This window comes from Ascochyta rabiei, chromosome 5, assembly GCF_004011695.2.
Source record: "Ascochyta rabiei chromosome 5, complete sequence".
Taxonomy (NCBI): domain Eukaryota; kingdom Fungi; phylum Ascomycota; class Dothideomycetes; order Pleosporales; family Didymellaceae; genus Ascochyta; species Ascochyta rabiei.
Genome location: NC_082409.1, coordinates 2075783 through 2096738, shown reverse-complemented (window position 1 = coordinate 2096738; position 20956 = coordinate 2075783). Strand labels below are relative to the sequence as shown.

General features: G+C 54.5%; 4 protein-coding genes across 4 annotated transcripts, besides 28 other annotated features; 1 reads left to right on the top strand and 3 right to left on the bottom strand.

Annotated features, from left to right (window-relative positions):
• Positions 1 to 652: 652 nt before the first annotated feature.
• EKO05_0003839 (uncharacterized protein) lies at positions 653 to 862 on the bottom strand (the record flags this gene model as incomplete). Its single annotated transcript, XM_038945255.1, has 1 exon — positions 653 to 862. One exon carries the CDS (start codon positions 860 to 862, stop codon positions 653 to 655), a length of 210 nt encoding a protein of 69 aa, XP_038800439.1.
• Positions 863 to 2116: 1254 nt separating this feature from the next.
• Positions 2117 to 3010, bottom strand: EKO05_0003838 (uncharacterized protein; the record flags this gene model as incomplete). Its single annotated transcript, XM_038938645.1, has 2 exons — positions 2117 to 2750; positions 2805 to 3010. The coding sequence occupies 2 exons, from the start codon at positions 3008 to 3010 to the stop codon at positions 2117 to 2119; spliced, it is 840 nt and encodes a 279-aa protein (XP_038800440.1).
• Positions 3011 to 6232: 3222 nt separating this feature from the next.
• Positions 6233 to 6266: a tandem repeat.
• A 303-nt stretch (positions 6267 to 6569) lies between these two features.
• Positions 6570 to 6637: a tandem repeat.
• Positions 6638 to 6874: 237 nt separating this feature from the next.
• Positions 6875 to 6931: a tandem repeat.
• Positions 6932 to 6992: a tandem repeat.
• Positions 6993 to 7765: 773 nt separating this feature from the next.
• Positions 7766 to 7817: a tandem repeat.
• Positions 7818 to 8178: 361 nt separating this feature from the next.
• Positions 8179 to 8255: a tandem repeat.
• A 101-nt stretch (positions 8256 to 8356) lies between these two features.
• Positions 8357 to 8431: a tandem repeat.
• A 197-nt stretch (positions 8432 to 8628) lies between these two features.
• EKO05_0003837 (uncharacterized protein) lies at positions 8629 to 11868 on the bottom strand (the record flags this gene model as incomplete). The annotated part of the gene is made up of 2 exons (XM_038938644.1): positions 8629 to 9552; positions 9601 to 11868. 2 exons carry the CDS (start codon positions 11866 to 11868, stop codon positions 8629 to 8631), a joined length of 3192 nt encoding a protein of 1063 aa, XP_038800441.1.
• Positions 8863 to 8907: a tandem repeat.
• Positions 11414 to 11464: a tandem repeat.
• Positions 11465 to 11496: a tandem repeat.
• Positions 11497 to 11544: a tandem repeat.
• Positions 11869 to 11928: 60 nt separating the features above from the next.
• Positions 11929 to 11959: a tandem repeat.
• A 241-nt stretch (positions 11960 to 12200) lies between these two features.
• Positions 12201 to 12250: a tandem repeat.
• A 399-nt stretch (positions 12251 to 12649) lies between these two features.
• Positions 12650 to 12727: a tandem repeat.
• Positions 12728 to 12932: 205 nt separating this feature from the next.
• Positions 12933 to 12974: a tandem repeat.
• Positions 12975 to 13245: 271 nt separating this feature from the next.
• EKO05_0003836 (uncharacterized protein) lies at positions 13246 to 15280 on the top strand (the record flags this gene model as incomplete). The annotated part of the gene is made up of 2 exons (XM_038938617.1): positions 13246 to 13423; positions 13476 to 15280. 2 exons carry the CDS (start codon positions 13246 to 13248, stop codon positions 15278 to 15280), a joined length of 1983 nt encoding a protein of 660 aa, XP_038800442.1.
• Positions 13708 to 13759: a tandem repeat.
• Positions 14809 to 14839: a tandem repeat.
• A 13-nt stretch (positions 15281 to 15293) lies between the features above and the next one.
• Positions 15294 to 15320: a tandem repeat.
• A 282-nt stretch (positions 15321 to 15602) lies between these two features.
• Positions 15603 to 15661: a dispersed repeat.
• A 205-nt stretch (positions 15662 to 15866) lies between these two features.
• Positions 15867 to 15898: a tandem repeat.
• A 2-nt stretch (positions 15899 to 15900) lies between these two features.
• Positions 15901 to 15945: a tandem repeat.
• A 23-nt stretch (positions 15946 to 15968) lies between these two features.
• Positions 15969 to 16203: a dispersed repeat.
• A 1087-nt stretch (positions 16204 to 17290) lies between these two features.
• Positions 17291 to 17317: a tandem repeat.
• Positions 17318 to 17797: a mobile genetic element.
• Positions 17753 to 17869: a mobile genetic element.
• Positions 17796 to 19663: a mobile genetic element.
• Positions 19661 to 19809: a mobile genetic element.
• Positions 19664 to 19682: a dispersed repeat.
• Positions 19810 to 20956: the final 1147 nt, after the last annotated feature.

Sequence of the window (20956 nt, the reverse complement as noted above, 5' to 3'; positions counted from 1 at the left end):
CTTTGAACCTTGCGCTGCCTGGGCTGCGCCATCTGCAGGCCGCTGTACTGGTGTACCAGTCTCCAACCGACGAAAGATCGCCTCTCCGTGCTACGGACGCAGCCCATCACCCGGCTTACTCGTCACAGTGACCAAAGCACTTCGAGCCCGTCAGCTGATTGCGCGCGAGGACTGCAGCCCATTCCTGCACCATCATTTCTAGTCGCGGCCCTTTTCTGGTTCCTTGCTCCTTGCTGAGGTGTGTGCTTTATGCAAGCCCCGTACACCTGCCTCGAGGGCTTGCAGTGGTGTACGGAATCCTGGTTTGGATCGCGACGGGCAGCTTGCCGCCCTAGACTCGAGACGAGAGGACGAGGATGCCGCGCTCGCCGCGCTCAGCCGTCATCGCGACGGAAAGCGAAGAAGGCAGGCTGGAGGCTCCCGTCCTTCTCTCGACCGCCGCCGTGGCTGTCAATGCACGTAGCCTGGCGAACACGGCTTACACTGCACTTCTGCGTCGCTGATCGGACTGTCAAAACCCTTGCTCACGGACGGCATCGCAGTCAGGTGGTCTTCAATGCAATGCTCACTCCCTATCCGCACCCTCCCTTGGCTCATCGCCACAACCCCACCCCAACTTCTCACCCTCTAATCCCTAGTCGCCACCCTCCGCCTACGGCAGGCTGCTAACAACGTGCTCTATGATCCTCCTCAGGGCACTAAAGGCCCTGGTAGCCATCTGCCCGCCCGACTTCTTCTTTCCCTTCTCCTTCTTGTTCGTGTGAGCGGTGTGGTACTTTCGGTATTTCTTGGGGACTTTCTTCCCGCCCTTGCGCTTGGCGCGGATGGCTTGGACGGAGTGTGGGGGTGGGCGTTCTAGCATTGTAGCGGGGGCTGGGTGGTGCTGAGGTGGATGGTGAGACGAGGGTTGTGGTGGGTAGTGGGAGTGAAATGTGTCGTGTCTGGGGTGATGTGGCAAGCCATCGGAGGTGTCATCGAGGGGCTGGTGGTTGTCGCTGCGCTCTGGGCGCGCTGGACAGGTCCTGTGGACTGACTGTGCCGGTGTTCCGTCCAGTGAGATCAGCCAAGGAATGTCTCTCACCGCTACCTTGACACTGTGCTTACGGGTTGGCGACGATGTGAGAGGAACAGCATCACGTGTACCATACAAGATGTTGGACAGCGTACTTGATCACGTTGGTGGGGCAGTGCAGTGAGGAGAGGAACAGGTTGGGGCAAGGAGTAAGAGTCGTCAAGCAGCAGACCAGCCTCGGCGGCACGATGCATGATGGGTCGCACAAGAGGTGGTTTCGATAAAAGCTCTGCTCGCAATTTTGATTCGTCAAGGTAATAAATACTATCATCAAAGGGGGAGGTCAATAGACCCAATCGACAAACATGGAAACCCAGGTGCTACAATTCAGAACCAGCCCGACAGCAGGAAAAGAGTCCAGTCTGAGACAACAAGAAACAATGCTTGAAACAACGCAATGAAGAGAAGACGACAGCTCGGAAGCTGCCGCGCCATGGGCGCGTGTTTCGATTCCGGCAACGGGTGGTGTTGCAACGAGGTTGGTCTGTCGACCATAGCAATCTGGGACCAAGGGTATGATGATAGCGCGAAAAAGACGTAAAGAGAGGAACTAGAAAACAAGAGATTCTAATGGTACAAGAGGGGAGGCCGAATGAGTGCCAGAATGGTATCTTCGAGCCTGAACGCCATGCAGTAAATCAGGATAGCAGAAACGCAAATAACCATGAGCGGTCCGAGCGACTGTGAGGCCGGCAAGGGTAAGGATAGTATACAAGAAGGGTATGGTAATGCGACGGTGCCCAAAGCGTTCGCCGTGGGTATACGTGTGTCGTAGCACGGATCATTAGGAGGTAATGTAGACGAGATGCGAGATGAAAGTAAGCCAACAAGGACGAATCGGCCAAGCCGGGAGAGACCGTGAGTCAGAGCCGTAACGGTGGTGAGAAGAGAGGTGCACGTGCCACGACAGGGGTCATGTCGGCGACGACGGGAAGCCGGGAGAAAAGGAGCTGAAAGTCCAACGCCGAGAGGATGAAGCAGACCGGAGATGAGAGTTGATGAGCCAGGAAGGCCCGAGTTGTTCCGAAGAATAGGGGTGGCAGCCTAGCGTGGCGACTTTGAGGACAGACCAAGGTCATCCATGTGGTTCACCATGGCAACGAACAAGTCGAAGAACAGCTTACCGCCATTTTCCATCTCGTTCTGCATCGTGCCGCTGCGCTTGAAGGTGTTGCGGGCACGGATGATCAGTGCGAGGTAGTGCGCACGAAGCTTGGAGTCGTTGTCAGGGGTGTTGGCATAGGCGTAGCGAGCGGAAGTCAAGATGGTCGAGCACTGAATGCCAGACTGCAGGCCCTGTTTGCGGAGAGCCAGCTTCTTGAGCTCCTGGAGGCCGTACTTCTCGGCTTGGCAGTAGATGACGGTGTCCTTCAGGATGGGACCCGCGGGCGAGTAGATGACGGCTTCGTTGGCGCCGTTGTCGTTGCCAGCATCCTCAAGCGTCCAGCTGTTGCGCTTCTTGTTGAACTCGAGACGAGGGTAGTAGTCGCCCTTGTAGAGGTACTCGAGGATGGAGGAAAAAACCTCGGGCTCCTCGTCCGGCAGATCGATACGCTTGTTGGCAGACTGGTAGAACTGGCCGCTGCATGCGGCTTGGAAGTAGGGCGAGTGGGAGAGAACGTCCTCGTGTGCAGCGAAGAGACGCTGCTCAGCTCCGACGCAGACTGTGATGATGGTGCTGGTGACTTGTCAGTGATGGTCTTTCGAAGCAGAGAACGAGGCAGATGCTTACCTTCCCAACGACGGCGATGTGGCGTTTGATGAGGGCGATGCAGAAACCGGTCGAGCCTGCTGGACGAATTTCTCCACCTTCCTCGATGACTGACTGAACGAAGGCTGTTTTGTGTGTTTTGTAGTGCTCGACCTGTGCTTTGAGACACTCTCCTTCCTCGAGCGGCCCGTGGACACGCTCTCTTTTCTCGACCTTGATCCAAACATGATGAATGTGCGTGGGGGTTGGGGGGATGGTCGTAGATGTACAAGTCGTAAGGGTCGATGCCAGGGTACTCGGAATGGGTGGTCGTGGAGCAGTGAGGAAAAGTGTAGAACAGGCAACAACAGAAGGGGGAGCTGTGCAGGCAAGCAAGGCAGATGATGAAAGCCTTGGGCAACGGCTGTGGGTTAGTATGAAAACGGGTGATAGCAGGCCAACTGTGGGCGAGTGCAGCTTCTCCTATATACTACTACACCACTCTGCAGAGACCAGCGGAGGGCCTAGCATGCCCAGCCGTGCCAGGGTCAGTGACAGGGGCCAGGGTTGGACGTTCGCATCATTCCGGCCAATCGATCGTCCAGACTAGTGGACGCGAGGGACGCGTCTTGCGTGCACAAACTATGTGCAAAGGCCCAAACGCGCCAACGCGATATCACATGAGTCGTCCAAGCTTGTCGAGTCCCCAACACGCAGAGCACTCAGCAGAGGACGACGCATGTGTGGCAGTGTGCACCGCTTGTGAAACGGGAGTGGGCAGGCAAAGGCCTGGTGGTCACGCACGGAATGTCTTGCCTCTGAACGAGGGCAAGCATCGGAAACGAGTTGAGAAGCTGGAGATGAAAATTCTGCGACTCACCGGGTCTCTGTGCGGTTCTGTGCAGGGAGCCCTGATGGAAAAGCTGTGCAAGCGACGGCGTCTGCGTGCTGGAGAAATCACTTGCTCGACCGAGTCGACCCTTTGCGCACTGCGCCCCATGCGTGTTCGGGGAGACGGGCCTGATGGCGCTCGGGCCAGGCGTGACTGGAAGCTTTGGGAGTCCGTCGCCGTGCAACAGCCAGCGCCCGCACTGCGCGCACGTGGACGAATCAGGACGACACCTCCGCGAGCCGTCTGGGAACCGTTTCTGTTCTCGTGAGACCGGTGGAACCTCGAAGCAGTGCAGGGCCGACTGGCGTTGACCTCATGCTGCCCGCTCTCCGACTCCCCGGTACGGTCGTGCGGGCTTTGACATATCGTCGGGATCCCTCATATCGCTTCTGTTGCCACCGGCTTATGCTGATCGCTATCCACCGCCGATCAGGCTTGCTGTTGGTTGTGTGCCGTTGCCACGCTCACACAGCTTCGGCGTGGGAGTGAGGCAACGCGCGCAACAGCCGCAACAGCCTCGGCGGATGAGGTTCGAAGCGAACGCGGAATCACGTTACTCGTACTCGTACTACCCCTGCCCACGCCAGCCTAATGGTTGTCACGGTTTCACGACGCCTGTCGGCTGTCCGGTTGTACTGTGGTAGAGTGCAGCAAATAGCCACCCTGTCGTTTTCCGCTCGCTCGCACTCCTGCTCCGCCTGCAGCGTTGGCAGCGTTGGCAGCGCCGGCGATCAGCTATCAGCTCCACCTGCAGGCACCGCAGAGTTTCGTCCACTCGTTGCCGTCTCCGAGAAATGTTTTGTGAAAGTCGCGACTCGCCAAAGGCATCGTTGCCCCTGGCTCACCATGCATCAACGTTGGCAATACGGCGGGATCCGTTCATGAAATTCACGCCGCGCAAGACTCGCACAGGGCAGCTGGCCCGAGGTTTTGGAACAATTCACATCTATCCGAGCGCCATAATCTCGCCCCTCCTAGTGGCTCCTCAGGTGCAATGCCATCTCAGGTGCAATGCGAAATTGTGAAGGTGACAGAGCACCCTTGATCCATGGAACACACGTGGAGAAGACACATGGAACGATTCACAATCGGCGATCTCGAGTACCTACCGTATCGGACTACATCCACCAGCATGCCTTACTTTCACAGGCGACACATGCAGCAGCACAACCATCTCGGGCGGCTCATAGCCGCATGGACGACAGCGGCGGAAGACCTCGTTGCAGTTGGACTCGACGCAAGTTTCGAAGCTTGCGAGCGGTAAAGCAGACGGTGTATCTTCACAACGCACAAGCGCAAGCCTCCTGGACTCACGGGAACCTCCAGCCGTCAATTCGGACCACTCACGCCGGCAAGCAGCCTCGACTATGAAGCCGAATCCTCTGCCAGCGCACAGCGGCAAAAAATACACGGCGGATGTGGGTCTTGACCAAGCCAACGGTTCTCCGCCTGTGTCAAGCCCACTTGGTGCTTGCCAGGGTCGGTGTACGAGTCGTGAACATGTAAACACCGCTCGTTCATCAAAACAAACAGTCGGATGGATCCAGCGGTGAACAACCGAACCGTTACCGAGACGTTTGAGCCCACTCTGCACGCTACTCCACCGCTCATCTGTCAAAACAAACAAAGAGGAGGGTCTAGCGGTGAACAACAACACGGTCGTCAACCTCACGGAAATTTCATATATAAGAGCGTCGCTCACGATGCCACCAACAGGCATGGAGAGCGGCAAGATCGGGCAGACCAAATGTAGAGCCAGCAACGCTTGACCTGAAGCGTTCGTAGCATCTGTGATGTATCACCGACCAGAAGTATCCGCGCCGAACAGCAACCATCTAAATCCAATTTATGACTTTCCGCCAGCTCAACCTCCATGTTACCTTCCGTGCTGGGAGAAGGTTTCTATCCAAACCTACCCCGTCGAACATGAAGTCGTGGATCGCGGAGTAAATTACCGGCTGACTTGCTCCCAAGCCCTACCTCCCACGGCTTGCATGCCACACAGCAGCGAGCAACTTCAAGCTCAAACGCAGCAAAAGACCCGACAATGCCTCACCCAACGGCCCCACTTCCCGGCTCCCTTGACTCTCAAAGTACGCATCCAGTACACCTACCTGACACCTCCTTTACAGCACAGCACCGTCGCGCCTTGGGGTGTATGTAGACTCTAATCCGCAACGAGGGCTGTATACAACACAGCTCTGAAGCCAGTCCAAACATCCCGAGTATCTCGAGTTCCGGAACTTCGCGCCACCTTCCCCGTGCGCCACCCTCCCTCGCTTTTCGCCGCAAACCAAGCCAGGGTCTCTTCTCCCTGCCCCCCTCCTGTTTAGAACTCGGCCGCGTGCAAGGAAAGGGAAAAAAAAGGAAGTTGGCACCTGCATACCAACTGCTTTATTTCTTCACTCTTACGTTGCGCGTGCCACGTTGATTGATTCGAGACCAGCTCATTGGAAGCGGAGCCAGGGCCGTCTTTCTTCCTTCCCATTCGCCACCCCGTGCGCAGAAACCTGGCGTGCGAAACGCAACGTGTCGTTGATATGCAGGTACCCGCTGCTCCCCCGCTACCCAATACCCACTACCTTGCCTCCTTCCTTCCTTCCTTCCGTTCCGCCACACAACCTCCGTTTCCTGTACCTGCTTCAATCAAGTCAGTCGAGTCGGGTCTTGTTCGCTTTGCCACCTCCTGTTTTTGAACCTGGCGCGCGCAACGTCTCTTTGCCCTGGTGATGTGGATTGCTTAATAGCGCTGTCAATATGCAGGTACCCGCCGATCATCCCATAGCAGGAGGCCCGACTCCGAACCCTGGAAATCCGAGGAGAGACGGGGGGTGTCGGAGAACGGGGATCATGGGTGTAGGGAGTGAGAGGGCGAGAGCTGTAGGTGTTGGCTGTGTTGGGCTGGGTTCGGGTTTGAATCGCGTCGAGTTGAGCCGAGTCGAATGGAGTCGAGTCCCCGTTGCGTTGAGATGAATCGAGTTGAACCAAGTTGGACTTTGATTCTGAGTTTATCGGAATTCCCGACTTGGAATCCGAGCCGGTTGAGGGTTTGGGCGTTTGGGACTGCAACTCGACTTCGCTGCTATCTCAAGTCTGCAACGTGTGTTACAGTATGAAATCCAGCGCCGCTTCATCCCAACCCGTTTAAATCTTGGCCTCTTAGATTAACATTTGGAGGTGTTTAGTTACGCCTCGCTTGTAGACGCTTAATTGTTGGGGATGAGTTGTGTTGAGTTGAATCGAATTGTGTCAAGTTGTGTTGAGTTGAATTAATTGAATCGAGTTGATCGAGTTGATCGAGTTGATCGAGTTGATCGAGTTGATCGAGTTGATCGAGTCAACAACGTCAAGATCCATCAATCCCACATCTGCATCTCCATCTAAGCTGGACCAAAAGCCAACAAAAGTCCGAATTCAATTAGACGGTGACCAAACCACCATCTCCAGTCCGCAACCCGCATCACGAGGCAGGATACCCAGATCACCACGCCACCTCGTTTCAACCAACGAATCTCAGATGAACATCTCGGGGGTGATTCTCTGCATCTCTCACGTGAGCTTGGTGATTGGGGCGAAGTTGCGTCAAATCATGTTGAGTTGAGAGGAATCAAATTGAATGTTTGGGGCTGGATTTCAAGGTGATTTCAAGTTTAATGAGTTAGACTGTGACTAGATTGCTACACCGAGTCTGCAACGCGTATCACAGAGTGTAGCAGACTCCAGTACCATTTCGTTCAATCAATGAATTTCGGATGGACATGGGGAGTTCGCCTTACTTTCACAGGCGCATCGTTGTTAGGGGTACGCTGCGTCGAGCTGTGTTGAATCAAACGCTGTGTCTACATCCAAGCTAGATTCCAAGCGGATGGGAAGTTTAGGAGCTGGGATCAGATCGGATTGGTCTGTCACTCAACTCAACTGTACCCAGCCCGCCGTACTACATCCGCAACATGTATCACGAGATAGATTGCAGCACCATCTCATTTCAGCTATCTAATCATCTGATTGTTTAAATCATTGAACTTATATCCGGCGTTTCCTTACCTTCTTTCCCTATGCGCGGTGTTAAGAACCAACCTACTTGTAAGACTACAGCGCCTACACCAATCCTCATCTCCCTCTCTATTCCTGTCTCTATCTCCATCTCCACCTTCATCTCTATCACTAACCCGCATTCCAACACACACTATCAATCTACCTACTATCTTACCGCAACGCGTAGTACAGAGTAGAGCAGAGTAGAACATCACACAGTAAGCAAGTACTCCCCTGCATGTACCAAAATGCCCAAACCATTAACCTAGATAGCTAGTATATTGTAATCCACCTCGTTCTCTATACGTCTTAGCAGTAAGCTTCTAGAACGCTGCAGCGTTTTGCATTGCGTTTAATCTGTATCTACGTTGTTATTTCTATCCTAATTAACGTGGTTCGGGTTCCTGAGGTGTAGGAATCTTGCTTTACATACTCCCTCTACTACGCAACGCGTTATAAGCTAGGGCTAGTTCTGTACTAACACTACTCTAGTATAGGATAGATTAGAGAGTAGAGTGTAGTAGGTGTTTATAGTTGTATATAATAGTCTAGTCTAGTAAAGTATACCATCTTGTAACTATAACTACATCTACTTATTATCCCCTACGCCACAACCTCACCCTTAGCAAAACACCTTACTACAGTACTACCTTCCTACTAATACCTAAGTGTAATATAGAAAGTAGAGTGTAGTAGGTGTTTATAGTTGTATATAATAGTCTAGTCTAGTAAAGTATACTATCTCTTAACTATAACTACATCTACTTATTATCCCCTACGCCACAACCTCACCCTTAGCAAAACACCTCGCCACCTCCCTACTAATACCTAAGTGTAATATAGAAAGTAGAGTGTAGTAGGTGTTTATAGTTGTGTATAATAGTCTAGTCTAGTAAAGTATACCATCTCTCAACTATAACTACATCTACTTATTATCCCCTACGCAACAACCTCGCCCTCGGCAAAACACCTCGCCACCTCCCTACTAATACCTAAGCGCAAGACACTCAAGATCTGCCCGCCTGTCGCGCCCTTGGGGAAGGCTCTGCGCCAGTCCCAGCCACGCGGTGGGTCGTCTGGCTTCCCGCTCTTGACCAGGACGGTGCTGGAGTCGGTGCTCTGGCCGTCCTGGGAGAAGTCCTGGCTGCCGATGAGCGAGTACGACGAGGCGGAGAGGGCGGAGGCGGATTTCTGCAGGAGGGCGTGCGGAGTGGGGAGCTTGGGGTCGCCGTGGGCGGCTGCGAGGGTGGTGCGCAGGACCTCCTCGCACTGGTTGTGGAGGAGGGCGCCTGTGGTTTCAAAGTCCTCGATGACGGCGAGGAGGTCGCACAGGTGGCGGAGAGTGAGCGTACGCTTGGGCTGGCTGATGAAGACGAGCGCCTCGCCTAGCAGGGGGAGCAGCACGTCGACCTGGACGACCGTCTCCATCTCGGCGTCGTACAGGCCGCCCTGGATGCTCGACGCGGCGCTCGAGATGATGACCATGAGGGCGTTTGCGGCGGCGCGTTTCCGAGCCATGGGCCGGTGGCTTGGCTTGTCGCCCTGCTTGAGCAGCACTTCTTCGTCGCGCAGGTCGTAGAACTTGCGGATGGTAGCGTAGCCGCTGAGCTGGCTGGACAGGATCGAGGCTGCTTCCGCGTCCTGGGTGGCGAGTTTGGTGAGCGTCTGCTTGGGCGAGGTGATGAGCGAGTTGAGGGAGGTGTCGAGGTCGACAAGGGGCGGGTAGGCGATCGATTTGATGAGGCAGTGAGCGACGAGGACGCGGAGGACCTCTTGGATCTTGGAGGTGTTGTGGGCGCGTGCGTAGTAGAGGAGGGTGTCGCCGTAGTTTTGCGTGTTCGCGCGGAGGTGGTCGGCGAATTTCTGCACGTGTTAGCATTGTGTTGGTGCTGGAAGAGACAAACCACCTACCAAGGCAATGCTGACGGCCTGGGACTGGAGGTTCATGTTGTGGCATAGCTGGGTGATTTTGTCGACTTGATCGGCCGAGTCTAGCGGGAGGTCGTTGATGATGCTTTCCATCCGTTGACTCGCTGTGAAGCTGTCGTCGAGTCTTGACAGCACCTGCACGGCGAGCTCCCAGCCCTCTTTCGATGTCCGCCCGTCGTGGCTTGTGATTGTGCGCTTGGTCGACAGGGCGCTGGCGTAGGCGATCTGCAGGTCGTCTTTGGTGGCGCCGGTGCGGGTCTGTTCGTTGTAGCTCAGGACCATGAGATCGCTGCGATCAAATCCGCCGACAAGGCCGCGTGTTGGCTTGTACCACCCCCCAGCGCTGGCCACCTCGGCGACGGCCGAGGCGGCCGTAAGCGAGCATGCGCGGAGAATGTGCAAGACGCCCTCGATGTTGTCGTCGAGGACGCAGGCAAGACCGACTTCGAAGCGGTCCGTGACATTGACGCTGAACTCCTCGTCGCTGTTCTGCACCACGGCAGCAAACGAGGAGGACAGGCGCTGGCAGTATGCGGTGAGTGGCGTGACATCCACAGAGCGAAGGCGCTGGGATCGCATCAGCGATCGGCGGCTGGCGGCAAAGCTGCCGTGTGCGAGGTCGTCCTCTTCGCCGTCCCACCAAATGGTCAGCCCCAGGACGGCCTCGATCCAGTCTGCCGAGATTGCGAGAATCTCCTCTTCGTTGCCGAGCAGGAGCTGGTACAGCCTGCGCAGTTCTTCGTAGACGGACCATGGGACCCTGCTCTCGGCTTTGCGGCTCGACACGCTGAGCTGGAAGCTTGCCTGGGAGTGAGAGATGCCGAAGTGGGGTGCCTGGAAGGGCTGCGATACGCCGTGCCGGCTTACGCTGTCTCCCTCTGCGAGTTCTTGGAGGTCGTTGTAGACGTGGTGTACGCGCGAACGGAAGATGCTCCAGTCCTGGCCCTTGACGTCCCAGTCGTCGGAGGCGACAGCGGGACACTCGCGTAGGAGGCTGATGGCCGAGCGAACGGCCTCGTTTGCGTATCTGAGATGCGAGCCCGTGTATCCGTGGTCGCCAAGGCCGTCGTTCTGTGCTGACTCTGCCACGTCGAGGCTGGCGCCCTGCAGCAGCTGCAGGGTGTGACCGAAGTTGCCACGGACAGCCGAAGCCTGGACGGCCTCCCAGAACGAGTGGTGTCTCGAGTAGCCGCGTGTCTCCTTCAGGACCAGCTCGACCTCGGAGACGGCCGAGTAGGTGTGGTTCAGCCAGTGGAGCAGGAGCTTGGGCACGGGCGTGTACTGCTGTGAGTCGGGGCGCGGGACGAGGGAGAGTGCAGAGGTGCGCTGGCTGTGGCCGACGGGGGGCGGGTGGTGGATGTTGAGCAGCAGGCTGGCTAGGCGGCTGGCGTGGGACAGGCCCACTGAGCCTCCCGAGCGGCTGGACGACAGGCTCGAGTTGGAGGAGGTGTTGGCGGCCGAGTGCCACAGGGCTACCAGGTCGCGCGCGGCCTCTCCGAGGACGCCTGCTCGTGTGTCGGGGGTGTCGGAGTGGAGGGAGTCGTGTACTCGCTGCAGCACGCGCTCCGTGTCGAGTATCACGCTGTCCGGCTCTTGCAGGGCGGCGCGGTCGGCGCGGTCGGCGTTGGGTGCGAGGCCCTTTGCCAGGGCGACGAGGTCGAACTGCGTCTGCTTTGCGCCTGGTCGGACGAGCGTGGGCCCGGGCTCGAGGTCGGTGGTACTTGTGCGGGAGACGACCGAGTGCGACAGGCGGCTGTTTGTCTTTGGGCGGCGCTGTGCGGCCAGCTGGTCCTGCTCGTAGTAGTCGTTGTTGTCGTCGTCGTCGTCCATATCATCGTCGTCGTCTTCCTCCTCCTCCTCCTCCTCCTCCTCCCCCTCTTCGCCGTCCATGTGGTCATCATCGTGGTGTTCCCGCTCGTCGTCTCGGTGCAGTGGCTGGTGCGGGGGGCTGCTGGGGAGGTGGAAGCTGTTGCCAAAGGCGCCGCTGGCCGGGCGGCTGGTAGGGCGGCTGCGCTGGCCGGAGCCGGGCCTGCCAAAGGTGGTGGTACCTATATTTCCTGAGCCAGTGCCCTCAAACAGGCCGTGTCGCGGCGGGGAGCTCTCTGGGAAGCTACCGTAGTAGGGCTTGTCAACGTCGTAGGCGCGGTAGGACTCGTCGGGCGGCGGGCCTGCGGGCGTCGTCGTGGGCCCGTTGAAGCGCGAGGAGCGGCCGGGGGTCGAGGGCGGCGTCGACGAGGGCACTCGAAACATGGTGGTTGTGGTTGGGGATGCGCGACAACAGAGCTAGGAGGGAGTTGTCGAGGCGCGAAACAAGGCAGGGCAGGCAGGGCAGGCGCAGTGCGTGTGGCTCAATCGCGGTGGAGACGATGCATCTGGTGCAATCACTGGTGCAATAGCTGGTGCAGTGCGTGTGGCTGCTCTCCTTCCCGTCGCGCCCAAGGTGCTGCTGACAGCCTGACAGCATGCAAGCAAACTTGTTGCTAGCCGCAGTGACGCGCCGCAGCTGCTTGGCACCCAAGGCTGCAGACCGACCGACGGACCGACACATGCCCTCGGCACGGCGATACCTTTTCCCGCTCCCACTCGCCCCGCCCCGCCTTGCCTCGCCTGGCTCACCTTGGCCTCGTCGCGCAACGATCCACAGGCCGCCCGCAAGTGGGCGCTTCCTTTTACTGACGCCCACCTTTGCTTCCTTTTGCTGAGCTAGGCGAGGTATACCTATGCCACCACCATGTAGTATGTACATGGAATAGATGATAGTATATCCTTTCCGCGCACGTATGCTTCCTGCCCACCCTTTTGCTGCCGCGCACGTGGGCCGCTTCGGCCTCCAGCGTCCGGCACATGCCCAGCCCCACCAAGCCTGCGTCCGCTGCATCTCTGTCCCAGGTACACAGTAGCTTTCTTCAAGCCCGGGCTGGTGGCTGGCCGCGCAATCCAGCCGGATCAGCGCGCGCCGTCTCCACTTTCTTTTTCGAGCGCTCGCTGCCCAGTGCTGCATGAGTGCTGCATGAAAGCGGAAATGAAGCATCTCGCCCTCGACTCTCGCCCCTCGGCCTGTCGTGGCCAGCAGGGGTCGACCGTCGACCCTCGACCCTCGACCGTTGACGCACTCATTCGCACCTCTGCAGCACCGCACCTACCAAGGTACTGCATATACAAACGCACCCGGCAGCACGCGGCCTGTCGCTGATCACTCCATCGCTTCGTCACCAGCCCTGTCCACCTGCCGATTGTCCGCCGCCTGCCCGCCGCCAGCCACTCCGCCCGTCGCCGGCCATGACCTATGACCTCTGACCTCTGCCCTCTGACGTGACCACCTCGACCACCTCGACCACCTCGACCACTGCGACCACTGTCAAAAACGGCCTTCCCGCCGTCAGACCTGCCCGCCGTCTGACCTACCCCTCTGCCCTCTATTACTCTGCCCTCTATTACTCTGCCCTCTATTACTTTGCCCTCTACCTTCTATTACTCTGCCCTCGCCCCTCGGCCCTGTCTGCGCCTTGTCTTGCCCACCTCTCGCCCTACCACTCGCGCTTCAATGCCTGATGCTGTAATGTCTACGAATCCCTGCCCGCCCACCTGCTGAGACACTGCCCTGCCCGCAACCCAACCGCCCGAGGCATGTTCTCCAAGGCCAAGACCTCCAGCAAGGCTGGCTTCGACAAGGTCTACACCTGGGTCGACAAGCTCGGCGCCCCCGTCAACCGCCTGTCCAACAAGGTCGGCTCCGAGGCTTTCTGGCCCACCACCCTCGACATCGAGTCCGACAAGGCCGCCCGCATCCTGAAGAGCTTCTGCAGTGAGTCCGCTGCCCTTGTCCCCACTCGCTCACCCTGCTGACCACACCCCAGAGGATGGCTTCTACCAGGACGAGGACCGGCCCACAGCCACCCCTGGCCCAACCGCAAAGCAAAAGGTGCTCAAGAAGATTCCCTCCAAGGTCATCAAGAACGCCAAAGGCCTCTGCATCTTCACCACCATGCGCACCGGCCTCTGGGTCTCGGGCAGCGGCGGCGCCGGCATCCTCGTCGCCCGCACACCAGACGGAACATGGTCGCCTCCCTCCGGCATCATGATGCACACCGTCGGCGTCGGCTTCCTCGTCGGCGTAGACATCTACGACTGCGTCATCGTCATCAATTCGCAAAAGGCCTTGGACGCCTTCCAGTCCGTGCGCTGCACCCTGGGAGGCGAAATCAGCGCTGTCGCCGGGCCTGCAGGCGTCGGCGGCATCATCGACACCGAACTCCACAAGCGCCAGTCGCCTCTCTTCACCTACATCAAGTCGCGCGGCTTCTACGCCGGCCTGCAGCTCGACGGCACCATCGTCATCGAGCGCACCGACGAGAACGAGCGCTTCTACGGCGAGCGCATCGGCGTCAAGGACATCCTGGCCGGCAAAGTCCGCCATCCACCCTACGAGCTGAAGAGGCTCATGGAGACACTCAGGTCTGCCCAAGGCGACACCGACGTGGACGAGTCTCTCATCCCAGACGAAGCCGCCCCCGCCGACTTCGAGGTCAGAGCACCCATCACGCCAGAAGACAAGGCCTTTGGCATACCCGCTGAAGACGACCCGGACCCCTTCGGCCTGCTAGCTCTGCAGTCCGCCGGCCTGGAGATTCGAGAAGCCGGTACACACAACCGCCCGACGAGCGAGCAGTTCGAGTTCCGCCCCAGTCCCACCAGCCCCATCTTCTCCACCTTCAGGAAGAGCACGGACAGGTCGAGCATAGCAGCGAGCCTGGCACCGAGCCGACGCTCGAGCTGGCGCACGAGCACGCTGAGCAGCGTCCTGGGAGGATCGCGGCCTCCAAGCAACTACACAGACTCGAGCACGCAAACCAGCTATGCGGACGTGAGCACTCAAACCGATCTGGCTCCCTCCACGCCCATCACCCCGACCCCCAAAATGCCGCCTCCGCTGCCACCGCGCACCCCGCCACAATCGCATTCTGCACGCACGCCGTCGCCGCCGCTAGCCGACATTCCAGAAACAAAGGTGCACGAGGCTACACCGCTGAAGAAGGTCGCGCCCGAGCCCATCGAGCAGCCAGCACCGAGCAGCCCGCTGCAGAGGTCCGTCGAAGTTGGCCATGACCAGCACGCAGAAGGCGAGGCGGATAACCACGCAGAAAGCAAGGTGGACGACATCTCGCAAGATCTCGACTCCGAGTCCGAGTCCGAGGACGAGGACGAGGACGAGGAAGAGGACATTGTCATCCACGAAGTCCACCAAGCCACTGCACCCCAGGTCATCAACCGCGCTCGCATCATCCAGGTCGCGAAACCAGTCGCCCCGGTGCTACCCCCGCGCAACCCATTCCGCAACAGCAGGAACCGCAACTCGACGACCTCGGAGGCCTCGACCGAGCGCTGCGCCGAAGAGAAGCCCAGCCCCGTCTCGACCCCCTCGCTCCGTCACGGCGACTCCACCAGTAGCCTGTCGAGCGTCGAGGGCGAGGGCCTGGCACACGTCAGCGCACGCTTCCAGCCCAAGCCCGCCGAGGCGCTGGAGAAGGATGCAGAGAAGGACACCCTGGAGAAAGACGCGTCAGAGGAGCATGCGCTGGAGAAGTACGATGCGCCTGAGCAGCACGACGCCTTCCCCCCGCTGCCCGAGTCGCCTCTGAAGAGTGTCCCGGGCGCTTTTTAATACGCTCCGCGGAACATCACATCACACCACACCACACAACCTCATTGATACCCACCCCCGTCTCAAAGGACCGGCGTTACGGAGCACGCCTTGTTGTAGTTGTACAGCTATAATTATAGTCACCCATAGTTCTAGTTCTAGTCCTAGTCCTAGTCGAACCATTGCCCGTTGGCCTGCTCGTCCAACCACAAACGTTGCAGCAAGCAATCACAAGTCTACAAAATCTAATCACCTTTTATATATACATACTACACCTCTGCATTATTCTGTCTAACTAGCTTTTACTTTAGCTATTCACTTTGTTTCTGCTACTATTTATGCCTGTAATGACACAGGATAATAGAAGGCTCCAGAATGCGTGTGTATCCGCTACGAGGTGTATGGGAGCACCAGGATAGGTAACACGGAGATTCTTCTATTCCTATAGGTCTTGTACGAAAGAATACTTAAAAACTAGCGGTCTAAGAATAACTCTCCTTATACCTTTATACTACTTAAATACAGGGAAGTTTGGAATATCGTAGCTACGGTGCAGGAAGGAAACGGAACGTAGAGGGGCCGAGCGAGACTGGTGCTTTACATTTGTGCCTAGCCTGGCCTAGCCTAGCCTAGCCTAGCTCAGCTTAGCTTGACTTGACTTGACTTACATTAGCTTAGCTTAGTTAACACGCTAGAGCTTATGTTAATATACTATAGTTTCTGGTAAAAGTAGAGTCCTATAGCTAGTGCAGTAGGTCTTATGCAGAAACGCCTATAGATGTTTAATAAGAGCGCGCACAGACACTATCGCAGATAACAAAGAGAGAAGACATCCGCCAATTAGCGTAAAGCGCAGAAAACCTCCGAAGTCGGACTTACTCAGCCTCTGCTTTTCCTCTGCATTGCACTAATAGCTATAGATAGGACTCTGCTTTTGCTAGCTAGATGTAATAATGGTATGTTGGATTCCGTACATTGCGGACAATTGCCCCGCGGAGCCTCCAGCCGAGGAGATTGAGAAAGCCGCGGTTGAAAACACACCTCATGCCAGACTGAGGACGAACTGGATTCCGAGTTCGGGACACGGTTTCCGAGATGGGTGCGCCGCAACGAATGGTCGAGGTAAGCAGCAGGATGGAAAGAAAAGAAAAACCGAGGAAAAGTCTGGCTATCGCACAGGAGGAAAGCAGAGAGCCTCGTCTGTCTTGCAGAGAAGCCTCAGGTCCGTAGGTGCCCAGGGTGTACAAGGCGTGCGCTGGGCATGCGATCAATGGGCCTGCCCAGACCATCACGGCGATGGAATTCTTCCAAGGGCTTGAGCTCAACCATGAAGACTGGAGCGCTTTTACCAGGGAAGAACGCATGGCGCTCTACGCCAGGCTAGAGGAGCAGTGCCGCTCACTCCGGTCTCTAGCGTCCGAGGGGTACCATGGGCGAATTCATCGCCAGGCCGTTGACCGTAACATGGGCATGTTTCGCACAAGCTGCAGACAGTCGTCTGGCCCATGCGAGGCTCACGAGGGCTTTGCTCCGGCTGTGGTCCGCTCTGTTGGGGTATGTGCTATAATGCGTCGTCTGGCCCATGCGAGACTCACGAGGGCTTTGCTCCGGCTGTGGTCCGCTCTGTTGGGGTATGTGCTATGATGCGTCGTCTCCAACAAGGCGACCGGCTCCATGAGGACCAAGACACGCTGTTGTCCGAGTACAAGCCAGCCCTGAGACATGAACCGATGGGAAGCGGGTATCTACGCCCTTAGATCCGGGGCTCAAGAACATCATCTCCCGACGTATTCCAGGGACGCCTGATCAGCCTCCAGACTGGGAAAGGACCTTGGTCGACTGGGTGGGTGCAGCGTGGTTCTTCGCGTGCGTACAGGGTGCTGCTTTCGCACGGCGTTTTGGCATCGGGGACAAGTGTCGAAACGTGTGCGTTCAGCTTGCTGGAGAATCTGTAGCCAGAGCCTCTGGCGATGTGGAGTGCGGAGCAGAGCTGGTGCGCTTTTGCACCCAGGTCGGATACGAGATGACACGGATTGATTGATTGATTGATTGATTGATAAGTTTAACGTCCTGTGTAAGTCTGAGACTATATAAGACAAGAGCAGTTAAGCTACTCTAGTAATTTAAGGAGTGTGTTTGTAAAAGGGGATAGTAAATGTGTGTTTAAAGTCCTGTAGTAAGAGCCTATGCTCTAAGGGGTTAACAGAGGTTTTTAGGTATCTGTTATTTATTATAGGTACTACTTACGTGTACCTACTCTTATCTCTAAAATAAAAGCTAGGGTAGCTAGAATTCCTTAGGTTGTGTGTAGTAGTAGTCTTATTAAAAGCCTTTATCCTTATAGGCTGTCTTATATTATTTTCCTTATATTTCTGTATTCTCTATAACTAAGTAGAAGGTGTTATGTTATTTGTACGTAGCTATAGATACATCTATTATTATCTACCTTCTAAATATTATATAGGTATGCTTTGTTATATCTATATCCTAGTTTAAGTTAGTAATAGGCACTAGCTACTTCTCTTTTAGTGTTATTTAACGTACCCCACAGGCGAGCCGCTTAACAGGCGAGCCGCTCACTTTTGCCAAGCCCCCACCAAACTCCACCCTATTATGGCCTAAAATAACCTAGTTTAGTGCTGTAAAGTGCAGTATGGCCTGTAATACTATTTAGAAACTACTTCTACCTCTTTCTAACACGTTCGCGCGTTGTGTCCTGTCTGATTGCACTATCCACAGCGTCTTTAGGAGGGCTTACCTCCTTTAGCACGCACCTGCTTCTTTGCCTTCTTCCTATTACTACGCGCCCTAAACTCTTTTAGAGTTATTAATTGCAGGCTATCCTTAACTGTTAGGGTCTCTTCTGCCTAAACTTGCTTTCTTTTATATAATTTTTGTTATATAGCTGCCTTATTAGTAGCTTAAAGCTAAGTAATCTCCTGTTATACTAACACTAGCTTATACATAATTATTACTGCCCCTTTTACTACCTTCTTAAACACCTTAACTATAGAGGTAGGCGAACTATCTATATGCCTCTAAATCCTTGTCTTTATAAGCGTTAATTGCAACCTAAGTTTAAGGGTGTTGCTTAGGGTTTGCGACTGCCAGAGCTTGTTGTTAACAGGTAGTAGTGGTAATAGAGTGTGCAACTTTATATTAAGAGCTATTATAACCTAGTCTAGGTTAAATAGGACCAATCTAGCACCTTAGAACCCTCCCTAGATGTTCTTAGAAGTAATTGCAGCATTATAGGCGCGTATAAAGCATAGTAGGAACTCTGTCTTTATAATATAGTTAATCTAGTTATATATAAGTATTTTAGCTTAGCGCCTATACGTCTTCTTTAAAGCAGTAAAACAACCTATATTAAGGGGCTGTGTAAGGTGTAATAAGTAAGAAGGCAAACAGAGAGTAATAATCTTATTATCCTTATAGTATTGCTAGAATTTAAGAGAGTTATAGCTCTTATAACTATTAATAATAAGTAAATAGTAGGTGCTAATAGTACGCTCCTTTGTATGCCTATTAAAGTGCTTTAACTAGTTAAGACTAAGCTTGTTAGTAGTCTAGCTGTTATTAGAGACTCTAATAACCCAGTTATAAGGCAGATCCTCTTCTTTGTACTAGGTAGAGAGGTAGTAGTAGGCTTTAAAGATAAGGAAGGCTAGAATAGCCTATCCTTTGGCATTAATGCTTACTATAGCTGTAGCCTACTCTTAGTTGCCTGGCTGGATAGCCTTTAGCCGACCCTGTCGTTCTAAAGCTGTAACAACTGCTCCTAGGGAGATCTAGCCTATTATAAAGCCTGTCTTGTTAAAGTTATATATATCTTTATCCTAGATACTATACTTAGCTTTAATATTAGCTACTAGGCTAAACTAGCCCTATAGAACCTCAGAATCCTTACAGAGGGCTCTCTTATAGTTATACTTGCAATTAAACTTAACTTTAAGCTCTAGGTGTTGCTTAATAAACGTACTAGGCCAGTTTACGCTAATAGGGCCTAGATTGTGCTTAGCGCGCAAAGAATTAGCTATAGTAGCTATATCTAAGAGCTAAGAGGAAAATCCTTACGCATCTAGCTTAAGAATATGCTTAATAATTACCTCTTTCTTATTATTATCTAGCTTCTGTAAGTTGGCTATAGAATCTGCGCGTAAAGGTCGTCCTGTGTGTCAGTCGCTTAGTGTCTTTTAAGGGACCCTGTAGATAGCTGCAGCGCGTCGCTAAGAGAGATTCGCGTCTTGTTTAAGAGCCTGGAGCGCAAGCTGTATCTAAGCTTCCTTTAACGCGTCTAAATGGTGTTGTTAAGAAGACATTAGTGTAGGAGGAGAAGTTTGGTAGGGGCTTGGCAAAAGTGAGCGGCTCGCCTGTTGAGCGGCTCGCCCGTGGGGTACGTTAGTAGTTTTATCTTATTTAATAGTCCTAGGTAGTATTTTGCTGTGTAGGTGTCTGTTTTCCTTAGGATTGCTTTGGCAGTGTAGGTGTCTAGTTTGTGTTCCCACTCGTCTGTTGTAATAGCTTTAACTCGAATTCCAGTCATAGCAGAGATGACACGGAGAATCTGCTAGAAGATGGGGTTTGGAATGGCTCTGACAAATGAGATGCTTGGTGGAGCGGCGAAAGGGGGTCTGCGGATTGTCTGCTCTGTTGCACGTCTGTAGTTGTGAAATACCTCTAAATTCCCCATTCCAATCTATCTCAACGGTAAAGATTGTCGTAAATTTTGCTTTTCATACTGAATTCCGGCTAAGTACATACTTTCTGTGACGTTTGTCGGCTACGCTGCAGTGAGTTACGTCGCGACGACAGGAACCCACAAAGCGCCGTGGTTGGTCTCGAGCGTGGTCGGCACTGCTGTCCGCCAGTTCGCAAATACCTGCCTTTGCCGCCTGATTTGGCGGAATCTGGTTTGGTAAAGCCTGATTTATGCAGATGGTTGCGAAGAGCTCGGGATCCTGGAACCGCCCATATTCCAACCAAATCAGTTCCAGGGATGGAGAATGTTCATCGACAGTTAAGCATGAGCTGTGATCTTTAAAGAAGAATGCATAGCACAGATGTGAATTTGTTTCATTCCCTTTCTTGTGGATGAACAACGTCATCGTGCCATTGGGGTACCGTCCGGTTGAGACTGGGTGGCGGCCTCGTGGGTCTGGTGGGGCATCTTCGAGCGAGACTGGGATAAAATACATGTTGTAAGGTAATGCAGTGTTTTTGAAAAGGGTCTGATTTGATCTCCGTGCGAGCTGTTGAAGTGTTGTGATATTGTAACACCAGGACTTTATATGCCATGATAGAACCAACCTCTGTTGCCGAAGCTTGAGACAGGATACTCATTTGCATCAAAGATCTAAGAGTACTGCTATTGTCTAGGAGCATTGTTTTATTGCGTCTTAGGCTTAACAGTGCGCAGACATTATTGATCAGAGATTCTGTGTTTCAGAATTGCTACCACACGCAAAGGTTCCACAACCATACGATACACAGTCGTAAGATACCAGTTTCCGTGTTGCTTTATTGCAGTTATGACCATCGAGTATTATTTTCGCGGTTAACGTCTATTGGTCCGACTTCTCAAGGACTCTGATGGTCAGCATGAGGTTGTTACAGATCAGGAAAACCAGGCTGGTTGACTCGATGCCCAACGTTGCTACCTCGCCACCAACGATCACATCACCACTTCTTCAACTC